Source organism: Myotis nattereri (assembly GCF_964212035.1).
Source record: "Myotis nattereri genome assembly, chromosome: 10".
Classification (NCBI taxonomy): Eukaryota; Metazoa; Chordata; class Mammalia; order Chiroptera; family Vespertilionidae; genus Myotis; species Myotis nattereri.
Genome location: NC_138085.1, coordinates 64,807,987 through 64,826,544, shown reverse-complemented (window position 1 = coordinate 64,826,544; position 18,558 = coordinate 64,807,987). Strand labels below are relative to the sequence as shown.

At 41.2% G+C, this 18,558-nt stretch overlaps 2 protein-coding genes across 2 annotated transcripts in view; one reads left to right on the top strand and one right to left on the bottom strand.

The window, feature by feature from the left end:
- Positions 1–18,558, bottom strand: part of DHX57 (DExH-box helicase 57) — a 48,189-nt gene that overhangs the window by 22,498 nt on the left and 7,133 nt on the right. The window contains exons 4-12 of the mRNA XM_081101260.1: positions 17,825–18,010; positions 16,377–17,215; positions 14,598–14,776; positions 12,616–12,737; positions 10,701–10,896; positions 9,508–9,632; positions 7,245–7,378; positions 5,809–5,863; positions 4,102–4,307 (exon numbers count right to left, since the gene is read on the bottom strand). Coding sequence (XP_080957386.1) covers positions 4,102–4,307; positions 5,809–5,863; positions 7,245–7,378; positions 9,508–9,632; positions 10,701–10,896; positions 12,616–12,737; positions 14,598–14,776; positions 16,377–17,215; positions 17,825–18,010 — 2,042 coding nt within the window. The remainder of the gene's footprint in view (positions 1–4,101; positions 4,308–5,808; positions 5,864–7,244; positions 7,379–9,507; positions 9,633–10,700; positions 10,897–12,615; positions 12,738–14,597; positions 14,777–16,376; positions 17,216–17,824; positions 18,011–18,558) is intronic.
- On the top strand, positions 11,317–11,649 carry LOC308526152 (large ribosomal subunit protein eL33-like; the record flags this gene model as incomplete). Its single annotated transcript, XM_081101203.1, has 1 exon — positions 11,317–11,649. One exon carries the CDS (start codon positions 11,317–11,319, stop codon positions 11,647–11,649), a length of 333 nt encoding a protein of 110 aa, XP_080957329.1.

Below are 18,558 nucleotides of genomic sequence, written 5' to 3'. Positions count from 1 at the left end.
TCCTGCACATCCCCCACTGGGGAAGTGCCCACAACCCAGGCACATGCCCCTGACCGGAATCGAACCTGGGACCTCTCAGTCCGCAGGCCGACGCTCTATCCACCGAGCCAAACCGGTTTCGGCTTTTCTTTCTTTATTGATGAAGGTATTACATATGTGTCCTTATCCCCCCATTGCCTCCCCACCCCCCCGCTCATGCCCTCACTCCCCTGGTGTCTGTGTCCATTGGTTAGGCTTATATGTATGCATACAAGTCCTTTGGTTAATCTCTCCCTCTTACCCCCACCCTCCCCAACCTTCCCTCTGAAGTTCCAGTCCTAACTCTTAAAGAAAATTCTAAAATTTCAAAAGAAAAATCAGCCCGGCTGGTGTGGATCAGTGGTTTACATCACTAACAATAGGACAAATCAACATTGTGTTTCCTGATATGATGTACTGAGAAGGACTCAAAATTGTTTCTGTGGTTTTCTAACCAAAAATGCATCACCTAATTGAACCATTGGGAAATATTAGACAAACCCAAATGGAGGGACAGTCGACAAAACTGGCCCAAACTAAAAAAACAAATGTGTCAAGGTCATAAAAGAAAAGTAAAGGACATTTTTTTCAGATTAAAATAAAAAACAAAAATAAAAAAGCTAAAGGCACATGACAACTAAATACAATATGTAATGCTGTGTTGGATCCTGGACCAGGAAAAAATAACAATAAGGGACACTGTTGAGATATCTGGCCAAATTAGAATATGGACTGTTAATTAAATATTAGTATCAGTTAAATGCCTTCATTTTGAGTATGTCCTATGCTTATGTAAGAGAATGTCCTTATTCTTAGGAAATACATACAGTGGGGCCTTGACTTAGGAGTGTCCCAACTAACTAGTTTTTCGAGATACGAGTCGTCTCTCAGCCGATATTTTGCTTTTGAGTTGCGAGCTAAAATTCGGGTTACGGAGCCAGCTTCAGATACCCCACCACTAGTTGGTGCAGCAAACGTCACAGTGAACGCCACAACATCAGCCCAGCATCACATGTCATTGTAATGGTGAAAACTGATTTGACATACCAGTAATTTGAGTTACGAGCTCCATTACAGAATGAATTAAACTCGTAAGTCAAGGCCCCACTGTACTGAAATATTAGAGGTTAAGCAGCATCATAGCTGCAACTTAGTCTCAAAAGGTTCAGGGGAAAAATATGTACATAGAAAAAATGATAAAACAAATGAAGCAAAATAATAAAAACTGATGAAATGGGGTAAAGGATATAGGAGTTCATTGTCTACACATTGTCTTTTTAAAAAAATTTTTATTTTTATTGATTTCAGAGAGAAAGGAAGAAGGAGAGGGAAAGATAGAAACATCAATTGGCTGCCTCCTACATGCCTCCCGGGATCGAGCCAGCAACCCTGGCATGTGCCCTTGACCGGAATCGAACCCAGGACCCTTCAGTCTGCAGACTGATGCTCTATCCACTGAGCCAAACCAGCCAGGGCTCTTTTTTTTTTTAATTTAAAAATATGTATTTTATTGATTTTTTACAGAGAGGAAGGGAGAGGGATAGAGTTTAGAACAGGGGTGGGCAAACTTTTTGACTCAAGGGTCACAATGGGTTCTTAAACTGGACTGGAGGGCCGGAACAAAAGCATGGATGGAGTGTTTGTGTGAACTAATATAAATTCAAAGTAAACATCATTACATAAAAGGGTACGGTCTTTTTTTTCAATAGTTTTATTCATTTCAAACGGGCCGGATCTGGCCCGCGGGCCGTAGTTTGCCCACGGCTGGTTTAGAAACATCGATGAGAGAGAAACATCGATCAGCTGCCTCCTACACACCTCCCACTGGGGATGTGCCTGCAACCAAGGTACATGCCCTTGACCGGAATCGAACCCGGGACCCTTCAGTCCGCAGGCTGACGCTCTATCCACTGAGCCAAACCAGTCAGGGTCATTGTATAGTCCTACAAACTTTAATTTTGAAATAATATCAAAATAAAAAATTACAAAATACTCAAGAATATAATTTATACTTTACTACCTCCCAAATTTCCTATACTGAACACATTTCTTTTAGGAAAAACCCACTGGTAAATATCTTCCTATCTAATAATAGACAAACATGGTAATTAACCATGCCTCCGACACGCTTCCCATTGGCTAATCAGGGCGATATGCAAATTAACTGCCAACCAAGATGGCGGCCATCAGCCAGGCAGCTGAAGCGAACAGGAGGCTTGCTTGCTCCAGTGATGGAGGAAGCCAACGTTCCCTGCCTGCCACTGCTGGGCTCTGAGCTGCACTCTAAGAAACAATGCTGCAATTATAGAAGCTAAACAAGCTCCAGAAACCTGCTTTCAGCCAGCTTCGGCCTCAGAGCTAAGAGCGGCAGTGATGGCAACAATGTTTCAATTATAGAAGCTAAACAATCTCAGATACCTGCTTTCAGCCAACCACAGCCTCAGAACTGGAGCTGGCTCTCAGCTCCAGTGACAGCTATAGAAGGTAAATAAATCCCAGAATAAAAAAAACAAAAACAAAAACAAAAAAAAACAGAAAAAAAGGAGAGGCTGGGAGCTTCAGTTGCCCGCCAGCCTGAAAACGGACCTCAGCCCCTCACCCAGACTGGCCAGGCACACCAGTGGGGACCCCTACCCTGAAGGGGGTGTGACCAGCTGCAAACAGCCATTACCCCGTCATCCAGGCTGGCCAGGCACCCAAGCGGGACCCCCACCCTGATCTGGGACACCATTCAGGGCAAACCAGCCGGCCCCCGCCTGTGCAACAGGCCTCTATCCTATATAGTAAACGGGTAATATGCAAACTGACCCTAACAGCAGAAAGACTGGGAATGACTGGTCACTATGACACACACTGACCACCAGGGGGCAGACGCTCAATGCAGGAGCTGCCCTCTGGTGGTCAGTGAGCTCTCACATGGAAGAGCTCTGCTCAGCCACAAGCCAGGCTGATGGCTGCCAGTACAGCGGCGGTGGTGGGAGCCTCTCCTGCCTCCTCAGCAGCACTAAGGATGTCTGACTGCAGCTTAGGCCTGCTCCCTGCTAGCAAGTGGACATCCCCCGAGGGCTGCTGGGCTGCCAGAGGGATGTCTGATTGCCATCCTGGCCCAATCCCCCAGGGAGCAGGCCTAAGCCAGCAAGTGGTCACCCCCGAGGGGTCCCAGACTGTGAAAGGGCACAGGCCAGGCTGAGGTACCCCCTACCCCCGAGTGCACGGGCCTCTAGTATCTAATAAAGAGGTAATATGAAAATTGACCATCACTCCAACACACAAGATGGCCACCCCATGTGGTCAAAGATGGCCAGCAGGGGAGGGCAGTTGGGGGGGACCAGGCCTCCAGGGGAGGGCAGTTGGGGATGACCAGGCCAGCAGGGGAGGGCAGCTGGGAGCAATCAGGCTGGCAGGGGAGCAGTTAGGCGTCGATCAGGCTGGCAGGGGAGTGGTTAGGGGCAATCAGGCAGGCAGGCGAGCTGTTGGGAGAAAGCAGTCCCAGATTGTGAGAGGGATGTCCGACTGCCTGTTTAGGCCTGATCTCACTGGGCAGTCGGACATCCTGTGAGGGGTCCCAGATTGGAGAGGGTGCAGGCTGGGCTGAGGGTCCCACCCCCCGCCCTGCCCGCCCGTGCACAAATTGTTCTGATGAATTAAAGGCAATGTAACTATAAAACAAGAGCTCCATCTTTCTCCTTCAGGATCATGGTGCGGGAATAAAACTACAGCTGACCCTTGAACAACATGGGGGTTAGGAGTGCCAATACCCTGCGCAGTCGAATCAATGCAACTGCTGACTCCCCTAGGAATGAACTACTAATAGCCTCTCTTGACCAGAAGCCTAACCGATAACATCAACAGCCAATAACACTATTTTGAATGTCATGTGTATTATATACTGTATTCTCACAATAAAGTTAGAGGAAAGAAAATGTTACTCAGAAAATCATAAGGAAGAGAAAAATTACATTTATCACATTTATTTAAAAGACATGTCTATAAGTGGCCTCGCACAGTTCCCACTGGTGTTTTCAAGGGCCCACTGTAGCTACCCTTGGCACAACTGCCCTATCCCCGCCGGAAGCACAGTACCTTTATAGCGGGCCAGGAGCTGCTTAAAATCTAACTGCTGATCTGGCACTGCATCTCTGACAGAATCCTGATCCTGGAGGTGAAGGGAAAGCCTCAGGTCTTCCTCTACTTCTTCAAACGCAGTTCTGCTGCGCCTTGCTTTAAGCTTCTCCTTTGACATCTGTTTCATGGAGCGCATATATGGGCTCCCATCTGGTATCACGTACCTGAGGGAGGAAGACAAAGGAATGTATCTGTGTGTATGTGGGTCTGCTGGTGAACGAAAACATTCACCGGTTTTATGCGCTCGTTCAGCAGAATGTTGCTGCTTCTAATTGTGGTGCCATTCTTCCACCAGTCCAGGATTCTGCTGGCTCAGCCCTATGTCTGGTGGGGAACACACTGGAACACTCTTGGCTCTATCTGAAGATAATTCTGGAGGCAGTGAATTTGAAAAAGTGAGAGAATAGAGGCAGGTAAACTAGTTGAAAGATGTTTTGCCCAGAGATTCACATTCAATAGAAGTGGAATAGGGCCCAGAAAACAACAGTTTTAAGTATGTTTGCTGCACACTAAAGTTTGAGAGACAGTTTTTGGACTTTTGGTTTGAGAATATGGTCCATGAAATAAATAGAGAATTAACAGGGAGGTTTATTAGGAAGGAAAGGAGCAGGGAGGAGAAAAATTCTGAGTTGAGTGTAAGGTGCCAGACATCAGGGTGTTTTTATTCTGGAGCTCAGGCGTTGGGAGTAAAGATACTGGTCTGGGAGTTCCTGGCGTACAGGTGACAACTGGAACCACACAAGTCTACGAGAGCTAAGGAAGAGTTTAATAGTGAGAAGAAACAGTGCCAGGATAAAGCCCTGAGGAATCTTCAGGGTTAAAGAGTAGGAAGAGGATGCAGGGCTTACAAAGGAGAGAAGTCTGTACCCAGTGGACATTACCGTTTTCCACCCTGCACTAACATTATATGGACATCCTAATACGCAAACTATACTGCAACTTCTTGAGGGTAGAATGATGATAATAACAGCTAACATTTACAAACAATTGCTATGTACCTACCAGGCACAGTCTAAGCACTTTGCAACTATTAACTCCAAGCATTAATTCATTATTTAATCTTCACAACAACCCTGTGAAGCAGCTACCATTAATGCACCCATTTTTTATATAATTAAACTGAGTTATAGAGAGATTAAGCTACTCACTAATGTTATAGTTAGTAAGCAGAGGGACTTAAATACTGGCAGTCTGTCTGAAGAATCAGTACTTTTTTTCTCTCCATGTTACATTCTCCATACATTTTGGTCCTTCATCATTTTAAAAAATAGACAATTTTTAGGTTCAAAACAATATTGAGCAGAAGGCACAGAGATTTCCCGTATACCCTGTCTCCCCAAAACATGCATAGCCTCCCCCACTGTTAGCATCCCCCACCAGAATATACATTTGTTACAACTGATGAATCTACATGGACACATTATGATCACCTAAAGTCCATAGTTTGCATTAGGGCTCAAGAGTCATTACTCCTAATATACTACCTGCAAATTGCAAATAATCTGTATAATAAATATTTGCTGAAAGAAAGGGAAAAACAAAATCCTCAAATAGAAATATTAGAAGAAAATATGAACACATGTATTAGTATCCCAATACTCTGAGGTAAAATAGTAATTCTGTTTTCAAAGACTTTCACCAAACCTTAATTAATGTCTTCCTTACCTTGTCACAGCAATTGCATCTTCCAGAAAAAACTGATCAACAGGAAAAGTACGACCTTGAAAAACAAAATAGACAATAAGTAAAATAAAATAGGAAAGCCTCAGAATACCTGTTGAGCTATCCTGAAATAGTTTATATATGCAAAATTCTCTTAAAACAAAGCTTAGCACAATAACGTACTATTTGTTTTGTGGTCTTAAAAGTATTAAAAAAAGTTTTAAAAATTTCTTATTTTTTAATTATTTTTAAAATTTATCTTTATTGTTGAAAGATGTCCCCCACCCCCAATGAGCCCTCCACCCCGTCCCCAGGGAAAAAAGAACTTTTGATGATAGAAATTGGAAGGGGTAAGATTCCAGTTTTGTGAAGAAGAAGTGTAAAGGTGAAAAGATGATTATTTGCTAATAAACCTTTTGCCTTTTAAAAACCATTTGTTATGCTTTTCCTATCCTCCCCTGCTCCCCCACAGGGACCTTTAAAGATTTAACAACCCGCCGAAGCCGGTTTGGCTCAGTGGATAGAGCGTCGGCCTGCGGACTGAAGGGTCCCAGGTTCGATTCTGGTCAAGGGCATGTACCTGGGTTGCAGGCACATCCCTAATGGGAGATGTGCAGGAGGCAGCTGATTGATGTTTCTCTCTCATCGATGTTTCTAACTCTCTCTCTCCCTTCCTCTCTGTAAAAAATCAATAAAATATACTAAAAAAAATAAAAGATTTAACAACTGTACTCGAGATCAAGCATATAATTTCTTCTTTATTTTTATTTTTTTTAATGGTTTTAAAGTCAGTGTTTATTTCATTTTTTAAATAATTCTTTATTGTTGCAAGTATTACATATGTCCCCTTTTTCTCCCATTGGCCCCCATAGAATTTCTTCTTTAAATCTACTGTCAAAATTGTCTGTAACTAGAACAAACTAATACTCATTAGTCAGTGCTTCCCAATTGTTCCTTCGCAATCAACTGCAGGAGGATAAACAGGAGTTGTAGGTGATAAATTAATCCGCAATGAAACCGTGAAAGCACCATAAGAAGACACAAGCTACCCAACTTCACTATTTCTCAGAATGGACCAATATCTAGAAATTTAGCAGAATCCAGCAATGAGCGAATATGCACTTCACAGAAACAACTTTCTCCTTTCTGACAGAATACCCTTATAAATTCACATTTTTAGATTAAACACAATGAAATGCAAGAAACACTAGTAACCTGGACTTTTCAAAACAGCACATATAAAATTAAAATCTCCCAGAAAATGGACATAATGTAGCCTCTTTATTAATTTTGTTACGTGCTTATAATTTTGTTACAAACTAATCACTTCTTCTCTAGAAAGAGGAGTAAATACCTATAAATTTATGTCTCAATTTAGCTTTAAAATAATTTCATTTGCTTATTAGAAGAATATATATTTAATGATGTATTTTAGTCACCTGGTATAGTAATAACTGGGCAGGAACTGAAATACTCTGAGAAGAGCTCAGCATTTAAAGTTGCACTCATCAGAATAACTTGGAGCGTTGGTCTCTGCAACACAATGTCCTTCAAAACTAGCAGCAAGAAGTCACTAGAGGAAATAAAAGAAACACCTGAGGATCAAATTCAATGAATGAAAATTAATAACTTTTGATCTATTTTGAGCAAGGAATGTTTAAGACCTATGTGAAAACAATTATAATGTTTATACAAAGATGTGTCATATTCCCAGATGTGAAGACTTAATATCAAAAAGGTATCAGTCCTAGTTGGTTTTGTTCAGTGGTTAGACCAGCCATGGGCAAACTACGGCCTGCGGGCCGGATCCAGCCCGTTTGAAATGAATAAAACTAAAAAAAAAAAGACCGTACCCTTTTATGTAATGATGTTTACTTTGATTTTATATTAGTTCACACAAACACTCCATCCATGCTTTTGTTCCAGCCCTCCGGTCCAGTTTAAGAACCCATTGTGGCCCTCAAGTCAAAAAGTTTGCCCACCCCTGGGTTAGACCATCAGCCTTTGGACCGAAGGGTCACAGGTTCAATTCCTGGCCAAGGGCATGTACCTCAGTTGCAGGTTCGATCCCTGGCCTTGGTTGGGGTGCGTGCAGGAGGCAACCAGTTGATGTGTCCCTCTCACATTGATGTTTTTCTCTCTGTCTCTCCCCCTCCTTTCCACTCTCTCTAAAAAAAGAAAAATCAATAGGAAAAGTATCCTCTGGTGAGGATTAACAAACAAACAAACAGAAATATATCAATTTCTCCCCAAATAAACTAAATTTAGTGTAGTACCAATTAGAATACCAGTAGGATTTATCATTGCATTTGATAATTCTATTTCTTGATATCTGCATGTACATAAAGAGACACGCATATACAAAGACATTCATTATGGCATTGTTCATAGTAGTAAAACAATGGAAACTACCTGAATGTCCACCAACCAAGAAACAGTTAATGTAACAATATCATCCATTCGGTAGAATAGCATGGGGCAGATAAAAGGAATAAGGTACAGTTCTAGATACTGACATGAAAGCATCTCTATGGCAATGCCAGTAAATAAAGCTCAAGTTGTAGAACAATATTTTCTGTAGAATAGCAATATCCTAACTGTTCTCCCTGCTCCAGCCCTTGCCCCTTGAAATCTAGTCTCAATACAGCAGACCAATAATTCTGTTCAAATGTAAATCTGATTGTGCTACCCTTCTGCTCACAATCCTTCAATGACATCAATGTCCTCACTAACAAGGCCCTATGTAACATGATCTGTACCCCACCACTCACTTCCTACTACTCTCCCTCTTATTCACTACACACCAGCTGCACTGGTTTTCCACCAGTTTTTGGAGTCCACTGAAGCCCATCCCACTGAAGTCTTTTCAAATGCTGGCCTTGCCCCCTTGTCACATAGGACTCCTCATACTTTAGGCTTTAATTTAAATGTGGTCTCTCCAGACATATGATATCTGGCTATCTTCTTGGTCTGTCCCCCGAACACAGCTTCCTGTTTATTCCTTCATAGTACTTATTCCAATTTGTAATTATTTATTTGTTTGCTTGCTTGTTCATTATTTGCTTTTCCTACCAGACCATAAGAGATGAAGGAGAGCCATATACATTTGTTCACTATAACATCTAAATGGATGTCAGGACAGAATGACTGACCAAACGAAGTCCATCAGCTGCTGCATGCTTTACATCTGTTATTTCTGCTAAGTACAATGCTCAGCTCAGCATGACACCAGGAGGGTGTTACATAATGTCCACGTAACAGGATGACTCTTTTTTTTTCTTTCTAATTTTTAATTGATTTTTTAGAGAAAGAGGAAGGGAGAGAGAAAAGCATCAATGTGAACATTGGTCGGATGCCTCCTGCACGCCCCGACTAGGGATCGAGACCACAAGCCAGGCATGCTCCCTGACCAGGAATTGAACTGGCAACCTTTCGATGCACGGGACAGCGGCCAACCAACTGAGCCATACCGGCCAGGACAATAGGGTGACTCTTTTAGTGATGAACATGTGCTCTCCTAGCATTTTTAGTATTATTGACCCTGGGGCCAGAAAAGCAGTTCCTGTTCTATGACTTGGGCCTTCTCTTGCCAAGTTACCTTTACTCACGCTAAGAAACTGAATTGGAAGCAGAATAAAATGCTTTCAGCCATGTCTTCATATATTGTGTGGGTATGTATGCATTTGGAAAGCCTTTGTTTACCTTTCTTCTGTCCTCTCATGGACTTCATCAACAATGATATGGGTGACTCCTTGTAGGGCTGTGTCTCCTTCAAGCCTTCTCAGCAGCACTCCTGTGGTGCAGTATAGCAGCCTGGTGGCTGAGGACTGGCATGCAAAAGGGCAGAGAAAGCATTCATGAAATTTTTGAAAAGGAAACATTTTAACTGGCAAAGACATTGTGAATGGATAGGGGTAAAAAATATTGAAAACAATAGCAATTTCATTTAATATGAAACCATACTAAGTGCAGTTTCTTGCTGGTGACAATAAAAGCTTTTCTACCTCATATCAAAATTTTAACTTTAGGCCCTGGCTGGTGTGGCTCAGTGGTTAAAAAAAATCAATGGGAGCCCTAGCCAGTTTGGCTCAGTGGACAGAGCGTCAGCCTGTTGGACTGAAGGATCCCGGGTTCAATTCTGGTCAAGGGCATGTACCTCAGTTGCAGGCTCCTCCCCGGCCTGGGCCCTGGTCAGGGCTCATGCAGGAGGCAAGCAATTGATGTTTTTTTCACATCGATGTTTCTTCCACTCTAAAAATCAACGGAAAAATATCCTCGGGTGAGGATTAAAAAAAAAAATCAATGGAAAAATATCCTCGGGTGAGGATTAACAAAAACAAAAAAAGTTTAAGTTTAGGACTCATAAAAAGCATTTAGAAAATATTATTAAACATAAAAACAATAGTGAGTGATAAAATCAATTCTGAATTTGTCCATTCCTTATTCAACAAATGGATTAATTCCCTAGACCACTTCTGCCAATAAAGAATAAAAGGTCTTTGCCCTGCCAGCGTGGCTCAGTGGTTGAGCATCGAGCTATGAACCAAAAGGTCTTGGTTTGATTCCCGATGAAGGCACATGCCCGGGTTTCAGGCTCAATCCCAAGTGTGGGGCGTGCAGGAGGAAGCCAATCAATGAGTCTCTCTCATCGATATTTCCTTCTCTCTCCCCCCCTCTCCCTTCCTCTCTGAAGTCAATAAAGATATATTTAAAAATAACAATAAAAGGTCTTTATAGAGGAAGTTAAGTATACCAATAAAAGTTTTTATACCAAAACATTTCCAAAAGGACTTCTGAAGTATATCCCAAATTTTCTATTAATCTCCAAACACCAAGAATTCTTTATACATGAAAACTAAATTTCTGTTATCAAGGAAGAAGCAGAACATACAAACCTTGACACTCTCCAAGCGGATCTGGTATCCCACAGTCAGACCCACCCTTTCTGCTCGCTCTTTAGCGACACGCTCAGCGACAGAGATGGCAGAGATTCGTCGGGGTTGGGTGCAGATGATGTTAGCCACCTTCTCCGGTGGTCCGTTCAGAGACTCATCCAATATGAACTGTGGAATCTGTGTGGTTTTCCCACACCTGTATGTCAAAACAAGTAAGTTCTAAAATGAGAACTTACAAGTGCCAGTTAACCAAAGAAGCAATCATATGCGACGAGAAAAGACAGAAAGCTAAGTAGAATAAAAGTAGTTCAGCTTCATCTATCTTCTAAACCTATACTGACTTATTACCTATAGCTAATAACTCCTAGAAATTTGCACTCACTAACAGAGCAATCAAAGAATAGTTTAGTATCACTTATATAATTGGGACTATTGACTAGACATTACTAAGGTCTATAAATGACTCTAGGAACATGAACTCTACATATGACTCCTAAAGAAACAGGAGTCTTGGCCTTGCCTTCCTTTTTCCATCTTGGACCCTGTGGAGGTGAGCGGAAGCGCTGCTGCTGAACTTGAGGGGCCTGCGGGGAATAGGATTTCTATGAGGACAAATATGTCTGGAAGGCTGTGGTCCAAGGCCACGTTTGCTGGCTATAAGCGGGGTCTCCAGAACCAGCGGGAGCACACAGCTCTTCTTAAAATTGAAGGTGTTTATGCTCGAGATGAAACAGAGTTCTATCTAGGCAAGAGATGTGCTTATGTGTACAAAGCAAAGAACAACACGGTGACTCCTGGTGGCAAACCAAACAAAACCAGAATCATCTGGGGAAAGGTAACTCGAGCTCATGGAAACAGTGGAATGGTTCATGCTAAATTCCAAAGCAACCTTCCTGCTAAGGCTACTCGACCCAGAATCCGTGTAATGCTGTACCCCTCAAGGATTTAAACTTACTGAAAATAAATAAAATGGATTTGTTTTCCTGTTTGGGGGGGGGGAGGGGAAGAAACAGGAGTCTTGTCTAAGATTAGAATACTTTATATTTTTCCCTTTGATGTGTATTGACTTGGCTACAAGTGAACTGAGGTTAAAAAGATAAGAAACTACAAAATACAAAGTTACTACTATATCAGTGAGTCTGGGCACAAATGTAATGATTAAACTGAGAACCCTTAAATAGATAATTAAATTATGCCTGTGACTTGTCCCTGCTAAGTAGTTTTTGATAACATATAGAGAGTGTGAAACAGGAAAAATAATGTGCCCTAAGTTGTTCTTAAAAGAACAAATAAAAGCTCTAAGGAAAGCAGAATAAATTTAGAAGATAAGTTTTCTGGAGCTGTTCTTTACCTTTTAAAATGGGCTTTGTTGCCCTAACCGGTTTGGCTCAGTGGATAGAGCATCAGCCTGCGGACTGAAGGGTCCCGGGTTTGATTCCGGTCAAGGGCATGTACCTTGGTTGCGGGCACATCCCCAGTGGGGGGTGTGCAGGAGGCAGCTGATTGATGTTTCTAACTCTCTATCCCTCTACCTTCCTCTCTGTAAAAAAATCAATAAAAATAAAATAAAATAAAATAAAATAAAATAAAATAAATAAAATAAAATAAAATAAAATGGGTTTTGTTAAAAGCATTCAGCTAAACCTTTTGCCTTAAAATTACATCACAGCAGAGGTGTACGATGTCCATAAATTCCTAGATGTATTTCCGAGTTTTATGTTTGTTTTGTGTAATTTGGCTCTGCTGGCTACAGATGCTGTAGTATTAATTCCTGTGAAATATTATTTAATATTTGATAGGAATAAGAGCAAATAACACCAACTACTGGCTTTTCAAAAACAGAACTGGCTACAGTAAACAGGGTAATACCATATTTACAGATGAAAGCTGCATTATAAGTAAATTGTATTCTTACCCAGTCATACCACTGATAACAAGTACTTGGTGCTTGCTCAACAATTTAAGAATGGTTTCTCTTTCTTCCCAAGCAGGCAGTGACTGTCTTTCTTGCAGAATTGACTGGAACTGTCTGGCGGTCTAAGAACATAAAAGATAAGTATCAGTTGGGTTACTTTGAACCACCTCTCATAAAGCTCTGAATGTGAAAAACCACAGACCCACCCTTTCTGCTCTTTAACAATTTATTCAGAGAAAGAAATTGCAAATTTGTTGGGGGTGGATACTGATGACTTTAGTCAGAAGGCTGCTCAGAGAATCAGCCAGAATAAGCTGTGGAATCTGTGGTTTCCTCATCGGAATAAACGGAAAGACCTTAGAAGAGAAATAAACCCCTCTTGCTGAGTACTTATTCAGTTCTTCCTACAGGAGTTTTTACACCAGCACTGTCTAATAGAACTTTTTGGTGTGATGGAAATGTTCTATATTTACACTGTCTGGGATAGTAACCCTGGGCTACATGTGGCTACTGAACACTTTACTGTGGCCAGTGCTACTGAGGAACTGACTTTTAATTTTATTTTACTGAATTTAAATTTAAATAGCCACATGACTAAAAGCTACCATATTGGACAGCACAGTTCTACACAATTATCAGGTTTCTACCAAAATCAATAATAGTAAGAGTACTGACTAAAGGGTTCTTTTTGGCCAATTATCACATCTACGCAACTCAGCCTGACATCTAATGGTCAATGCTATATGGTGTTACACATTAACAGTGGATGTGTTTTTGAATAATGTAAGAAATTTATACCAACATATCATTTTCTGCATATAATTTTATCACATAAATTTATCACTTCTAAGCACACTGACCAATTGAACATGCTACTTTTTTGTTTCTATCCTTATGGTGTGATTTTCTATTCATTTTGACATTCTATGGGTATCCTATATAATAAAAGGCTAATATGCAAATTGACCGAACAGTGGGATTACCAATTGCTATGACACACACTGACCACCAGGGGGCAGACGCTCAATGCAGGAGCTGCCCCCTGGTGGTCAGTGCACTCCCACAGGGGGAGCGCCACTCAGCCAGACGCTGCGAGTGCAGCGGTGGTGGTGGGAGCCTCTCCTGCCTCCATGGCAACACTAAGGATGTCTGACTGCCAGCTTAGGCCCACTCCCTGCAGAGAGCAGAGAGTGGGCCTAAACTGTCAGTTGGACATCCCCAGAGGGCTCCCAGACTGCGAGAGGGCACAGACCGGGCTGAGGGCCAACTCTCTCCCCCCGCAGGCCCCCCCCTCCCCAGTACATGAGTTTTGTGCACCAGGCCTCTGGTTGTACTATATATGGGATAGTTTTATACTGTGTCAAAATCAGAATCACAGAACTTTAGGACTGGAAGGGCCCTTACACAGCATCTCTAATCCAATCCCCAAATTGGTTAAGCCACTCCCCTTTGTCCCACATCCAATTCTGCCTTCACAGTTCACTGGCAGGTTCTTTTAAAATAATCTTCACGTGAATGGGGTAAAAACAACGCAGGCTTTGGAAACAGAATTAGCTTGAACCTCTATGTTACCACTTACTAGCTATTTGTGTGACTTAGGGGAAGTTATTTATCCTGTGAGCCTTTGAAATGGGTAAAGATTCCCCCTTACCTGTTTCCTTTTCTACAGTGATTCCTCTAATGTAAATCACAGTACAGTATTAATTTTCCTTCCACTCATCAGATTGTCTGTCATAGTACCAAAGCCACGTGATTCTGAGAATACTTGGTATACAGGTGTGTATTTCATTTTCACCAGCCATTGGACTTTCCAAAACTATCTAGATTATGTGCCCAAATTTGCTGTGGCATGCATAAATTGACCACTCAGTAAAAGAGAACCAGAAGTATACTAGGGAGGATAGCCAAAGCTTCCCAATTCCTCAATCCCTTCATCCATACATAAGGGAGACAATGCTAGCCATTCTCTCAGAATACCCTACCTGTTTTATTTGGAACTGCTTGCAGATTTTAGCATTCTCAGCATGTACTGATTTTGCCTGCCAGTCATATCTTTTGGAAATCTTTTTCTTAAGGTTCACATAGCTTTCATTCTCCACTACCACTGGTGCAGGACCTTCATCCTCATCTGTCTCCTCCTCAGGTAATGATTCTTTTTCAACTTGAAGGGGACAAAAGGAAACATTTTCGATATGGAGCCCTTTCTTTATCAAAGGGGGAAAATCATCGTCTAACAAAGTAACAACAATAAAATCATAAAATAAGAGAAAAAGTTAAAGCATAAATAAAGCAGGTTCACTCATTTCAATACTACTACTTCTACTGCTAAAGAACTTAAAATGCACCTTTAAACAAACTTTACTCAAGTATAAGTGGCTACTGTTAAAAACAAAATTAAGTTAAAAACAAGAGAAAATCATGGCATGGCTAAATGTTAACCCAGTAGACTTTTTACATTCAAGGAATTAACTGAAAGTTTAAACTACTGGCAAATGCACCTAAAATTCTGTGATACAAACAACCTATCAAATGATGAATCAATTAAAAAAATGAGGTATGTTCACATAATGGCCTATTATTCAGCAATGAAAAGGAATGAAGTACTGACAAATGCTACAACATGAATGAACCTTGAAAACATGTTAAGTGAAAGAAGCCAGACACAAAAAGGCATGTATTGTATGATTTCATTTCTATGAAGCGCCCAGAACAGGCAAATCCATAGAGAAAGAATATAGGTTCTTGGTCGTCAGGGGTTGGGGGAAAAGAGGAGTGACTAATAATAGGTATGGGGTTTCTTTTTCGGGGTGAGGAAAATGTCCTGGAATTAGACTGTTTATGGTTGCACAACTCTGTGAACATATTAAAAATCATTTGATTGTAAGCTTCAAAAGAGTGAATTTTATGGTATGCAAATTACATCTCAATAAAGCCATAATTTCTAAAAAGTCCACAACCCACAATTTGTCATTTCTTGAGAAATGCATTTGAATCCTGGTGCTAGAAGCCGACATTTGGGAGTGAGTCAAGTGGCGAGTGAGGAAACTGGACAACTGTTCGGCACCCATAACTCAGTGCCGCATTCTCTACTTATTGACGTTTACCTAGGAACTCTTGTGAACAATGGAAATGTATTCCTCTGAAAGAAAGATAGCAACAAATAAGAGAGAACTCTTTGATGAACTGAAGGGATTTACTTGTAGTATAAGAATTGTATAACAAACCTGAATCTGGACAAAGCCAGAAGCCTGTGCAAACATTTCTTTCTTTGAGGATTTAGGGATTCATGAAGACAGCCCTACTCCAGTGAATTTTGGCAGTCTAGTGTACTAAGAGCAAGAGAATACGACTAGTAGTATATAAAGAGAGCTATCTCTAAAAACTCAATTGAAAGTAATGCCACATAAAGTATCAGAAATAAAAAAGTAAAACCAAATGAATTAAATAAAACAGGTTTGTTGGGAAGATGCTATAAGTTTCTTCCCACCCTCAACTGCTAGAGTAAACTTACAAATCACTTCAAACTTTCAATTCAGGGAGCCTAATCACAGTGACAAAATTGGGCCTTCCAATTACAGTCAGGCCCTCGTTCAGGGGATTCTCATTCCTTTTTGCCCTTGGCTGAGGAGAATGACTTGCCTGAGATCCCTGGGAGATCCTAGACTATCCCTCAGAACCTCTGACTTCTTTAGTCCATCATTCTGAATGCCCCTGCCCCCTGTACCCCAAAATGCACTCCATGTGGTCAATGCCTTACATACCTTCTGGAATTCGACTTGAAACAAAAGAATTATGTGGAATCACTGGTTTACGACAGAAAGGATTAGTTATTCTGATCCCAGAGGATACTGGCAGAAAGTTCACTGGAGGATCACTGTACTTGTGATGGGTATTTGTTAGTAGATTGACTATTTCTGATTCTTCCCCTAAAAGGGTAATCAAAGAATATACAACAGGTTCTGCAGTTTCTGCAAAAGTCAAGGCCTTGCCATAAAGGAACTCAGAAATATGTAAACGACAAGCCAGAGGTAGACTCTCATTGGTGGAATAAAATGCCACCAGGGGAGCTTCATAGGGGTATTTGTGGTCTTTAGAAAATCGAATTTCAAGTTCATATAAAAAAGATTCATCTTCATGAGCATTAAGGTGAGAATCATCTACACTTCTTTCTACTCTTCCAACAATTTGATTTGGGGGCACTTCATGTTTGAATTTGCATTTTGATCCAAATTTACAGTTTCCTTTGAGGTAAAATTTACAGATATCAAGTGAAGTCTCCTGTATATTTTTGGTACTTTCCTTTTGCTTGGATTTGCGGAATTTACTTGTCAAATACTCCAGTTCTAATCCAATGGTCCAAACTCTGTTCTGAATTCTTTCCACGAATTTTTCTCCACAGATTGACTTGAGAGCAAATGCCTCTTCCTGTCGGGGTTCCACACACTCATCCTCGCTCATATGTGCAACTGCCTCAGAGATTTTCATCCTCTCTCCAAATGTCTCGGAAAAACACTGGATGAGCAGATATTCTAGTGATGCCCCCACATCTCCGTCACAAACCCTCAGGGCTGCCTGACAGCGTTCAGTGTTGAAACCATACCTGCCAAGTGTGAAACATGACAAAAAAGGAGCAATAAGAAATCATTTAAATACATTTATGTGAAATTATAACTATATCTATGCAGGGTTTGTATTTTGAAAAAGAGTCCCTGATAATACTAATTCCTCCTTAATCTCTCTAACCCAGTGGTTCTCAACCTTCCTAATGCTGCGACCCTTTAACACAGTTCCTCATGTTGTGGTGACCCCCAACCATAAAATTATTTTCGTTACTACATCATAACTGTAATTTTGCTACTGTTATTAATCGTAATGTAAATATCTGATATGCAGGATGTATTTTCATTGTTACAAATTGAACATAATTAAAGCACAGTGATTAATCACAAAAACAATATGAAATTATATATGTGTTTTCTGATGGTGTTAGGCGACCCCTGTGAAAGGGTTGTTCGACCCCCAAAGGGGTCGTGACCCACAGGTTGAGAACCGCTGCTCTAACCTAAAAGAGAATATTCGACATATCACCAACTTCTGGGATGCATACGATAGGATAACAGTCAAAGCAGGGGAGGGTAGTTGGGTTTACGATATGCCTTCTGTTTCCCTTAATTCTCTTCCAACTGGTATGAACGTTGAAAACAATCACCTGGAAAGTTTTTGTACTGCAACTGTTGAGACTATAAGTTCTGGATTATAAGGCTCCACTGGGCCTGAGCCAGCATAATCTGAAGGATCAGCGTCGGGAACAAGGGAAGCTTCTTGTCCAGCCAACCAGTACTGCGCGTCATCACAGTCAGGCTCATCCTCCTCCTCTTCCCCAGAGATGCTTCTTCTGGAAAAGGTAACGTTTTCATATATTACATATTAATTTCTACTTACTTCAAAGAAAAACTTAGCAAGAGTCTAAGCATTTAATTTAGAAAGCCAAAGGACACAGGATTCTGACCACTATTCAGTCACTGATTTAATCTTTTATTCACCTATTAATTTATATCTTCGCAATTAACATTTATCAGGCATTTACTGAATGCCAGATACTATGTTTATGTACTACCTCTTTCAAAATCTTCCTAATAGCCGAAACCGGTTTGGCTCAGTGGATAGAGCGTCGGCCTGTGGACTGAAAGGTCCCGGGTTCGATTCCAGTCAGGGGCATGTGCCTGGGTCGCGGGCATATCCCCAGTGGGAGATGTGCAGGAGGCGGCTGATCGATGTTTCTCTCTCATCGATGTTTCTAGCTCTCTATCTCTCTCCCTTCCTCTCTGTAAAAAGTCAATAAAATATATTAAAAAAAAAAATCTTCCCAATAACCCAACGAGATACTATTGGAATCTCCATTTTTCAGATGATCAACTAAAGTTTAGAAAGGATTAGTAACTG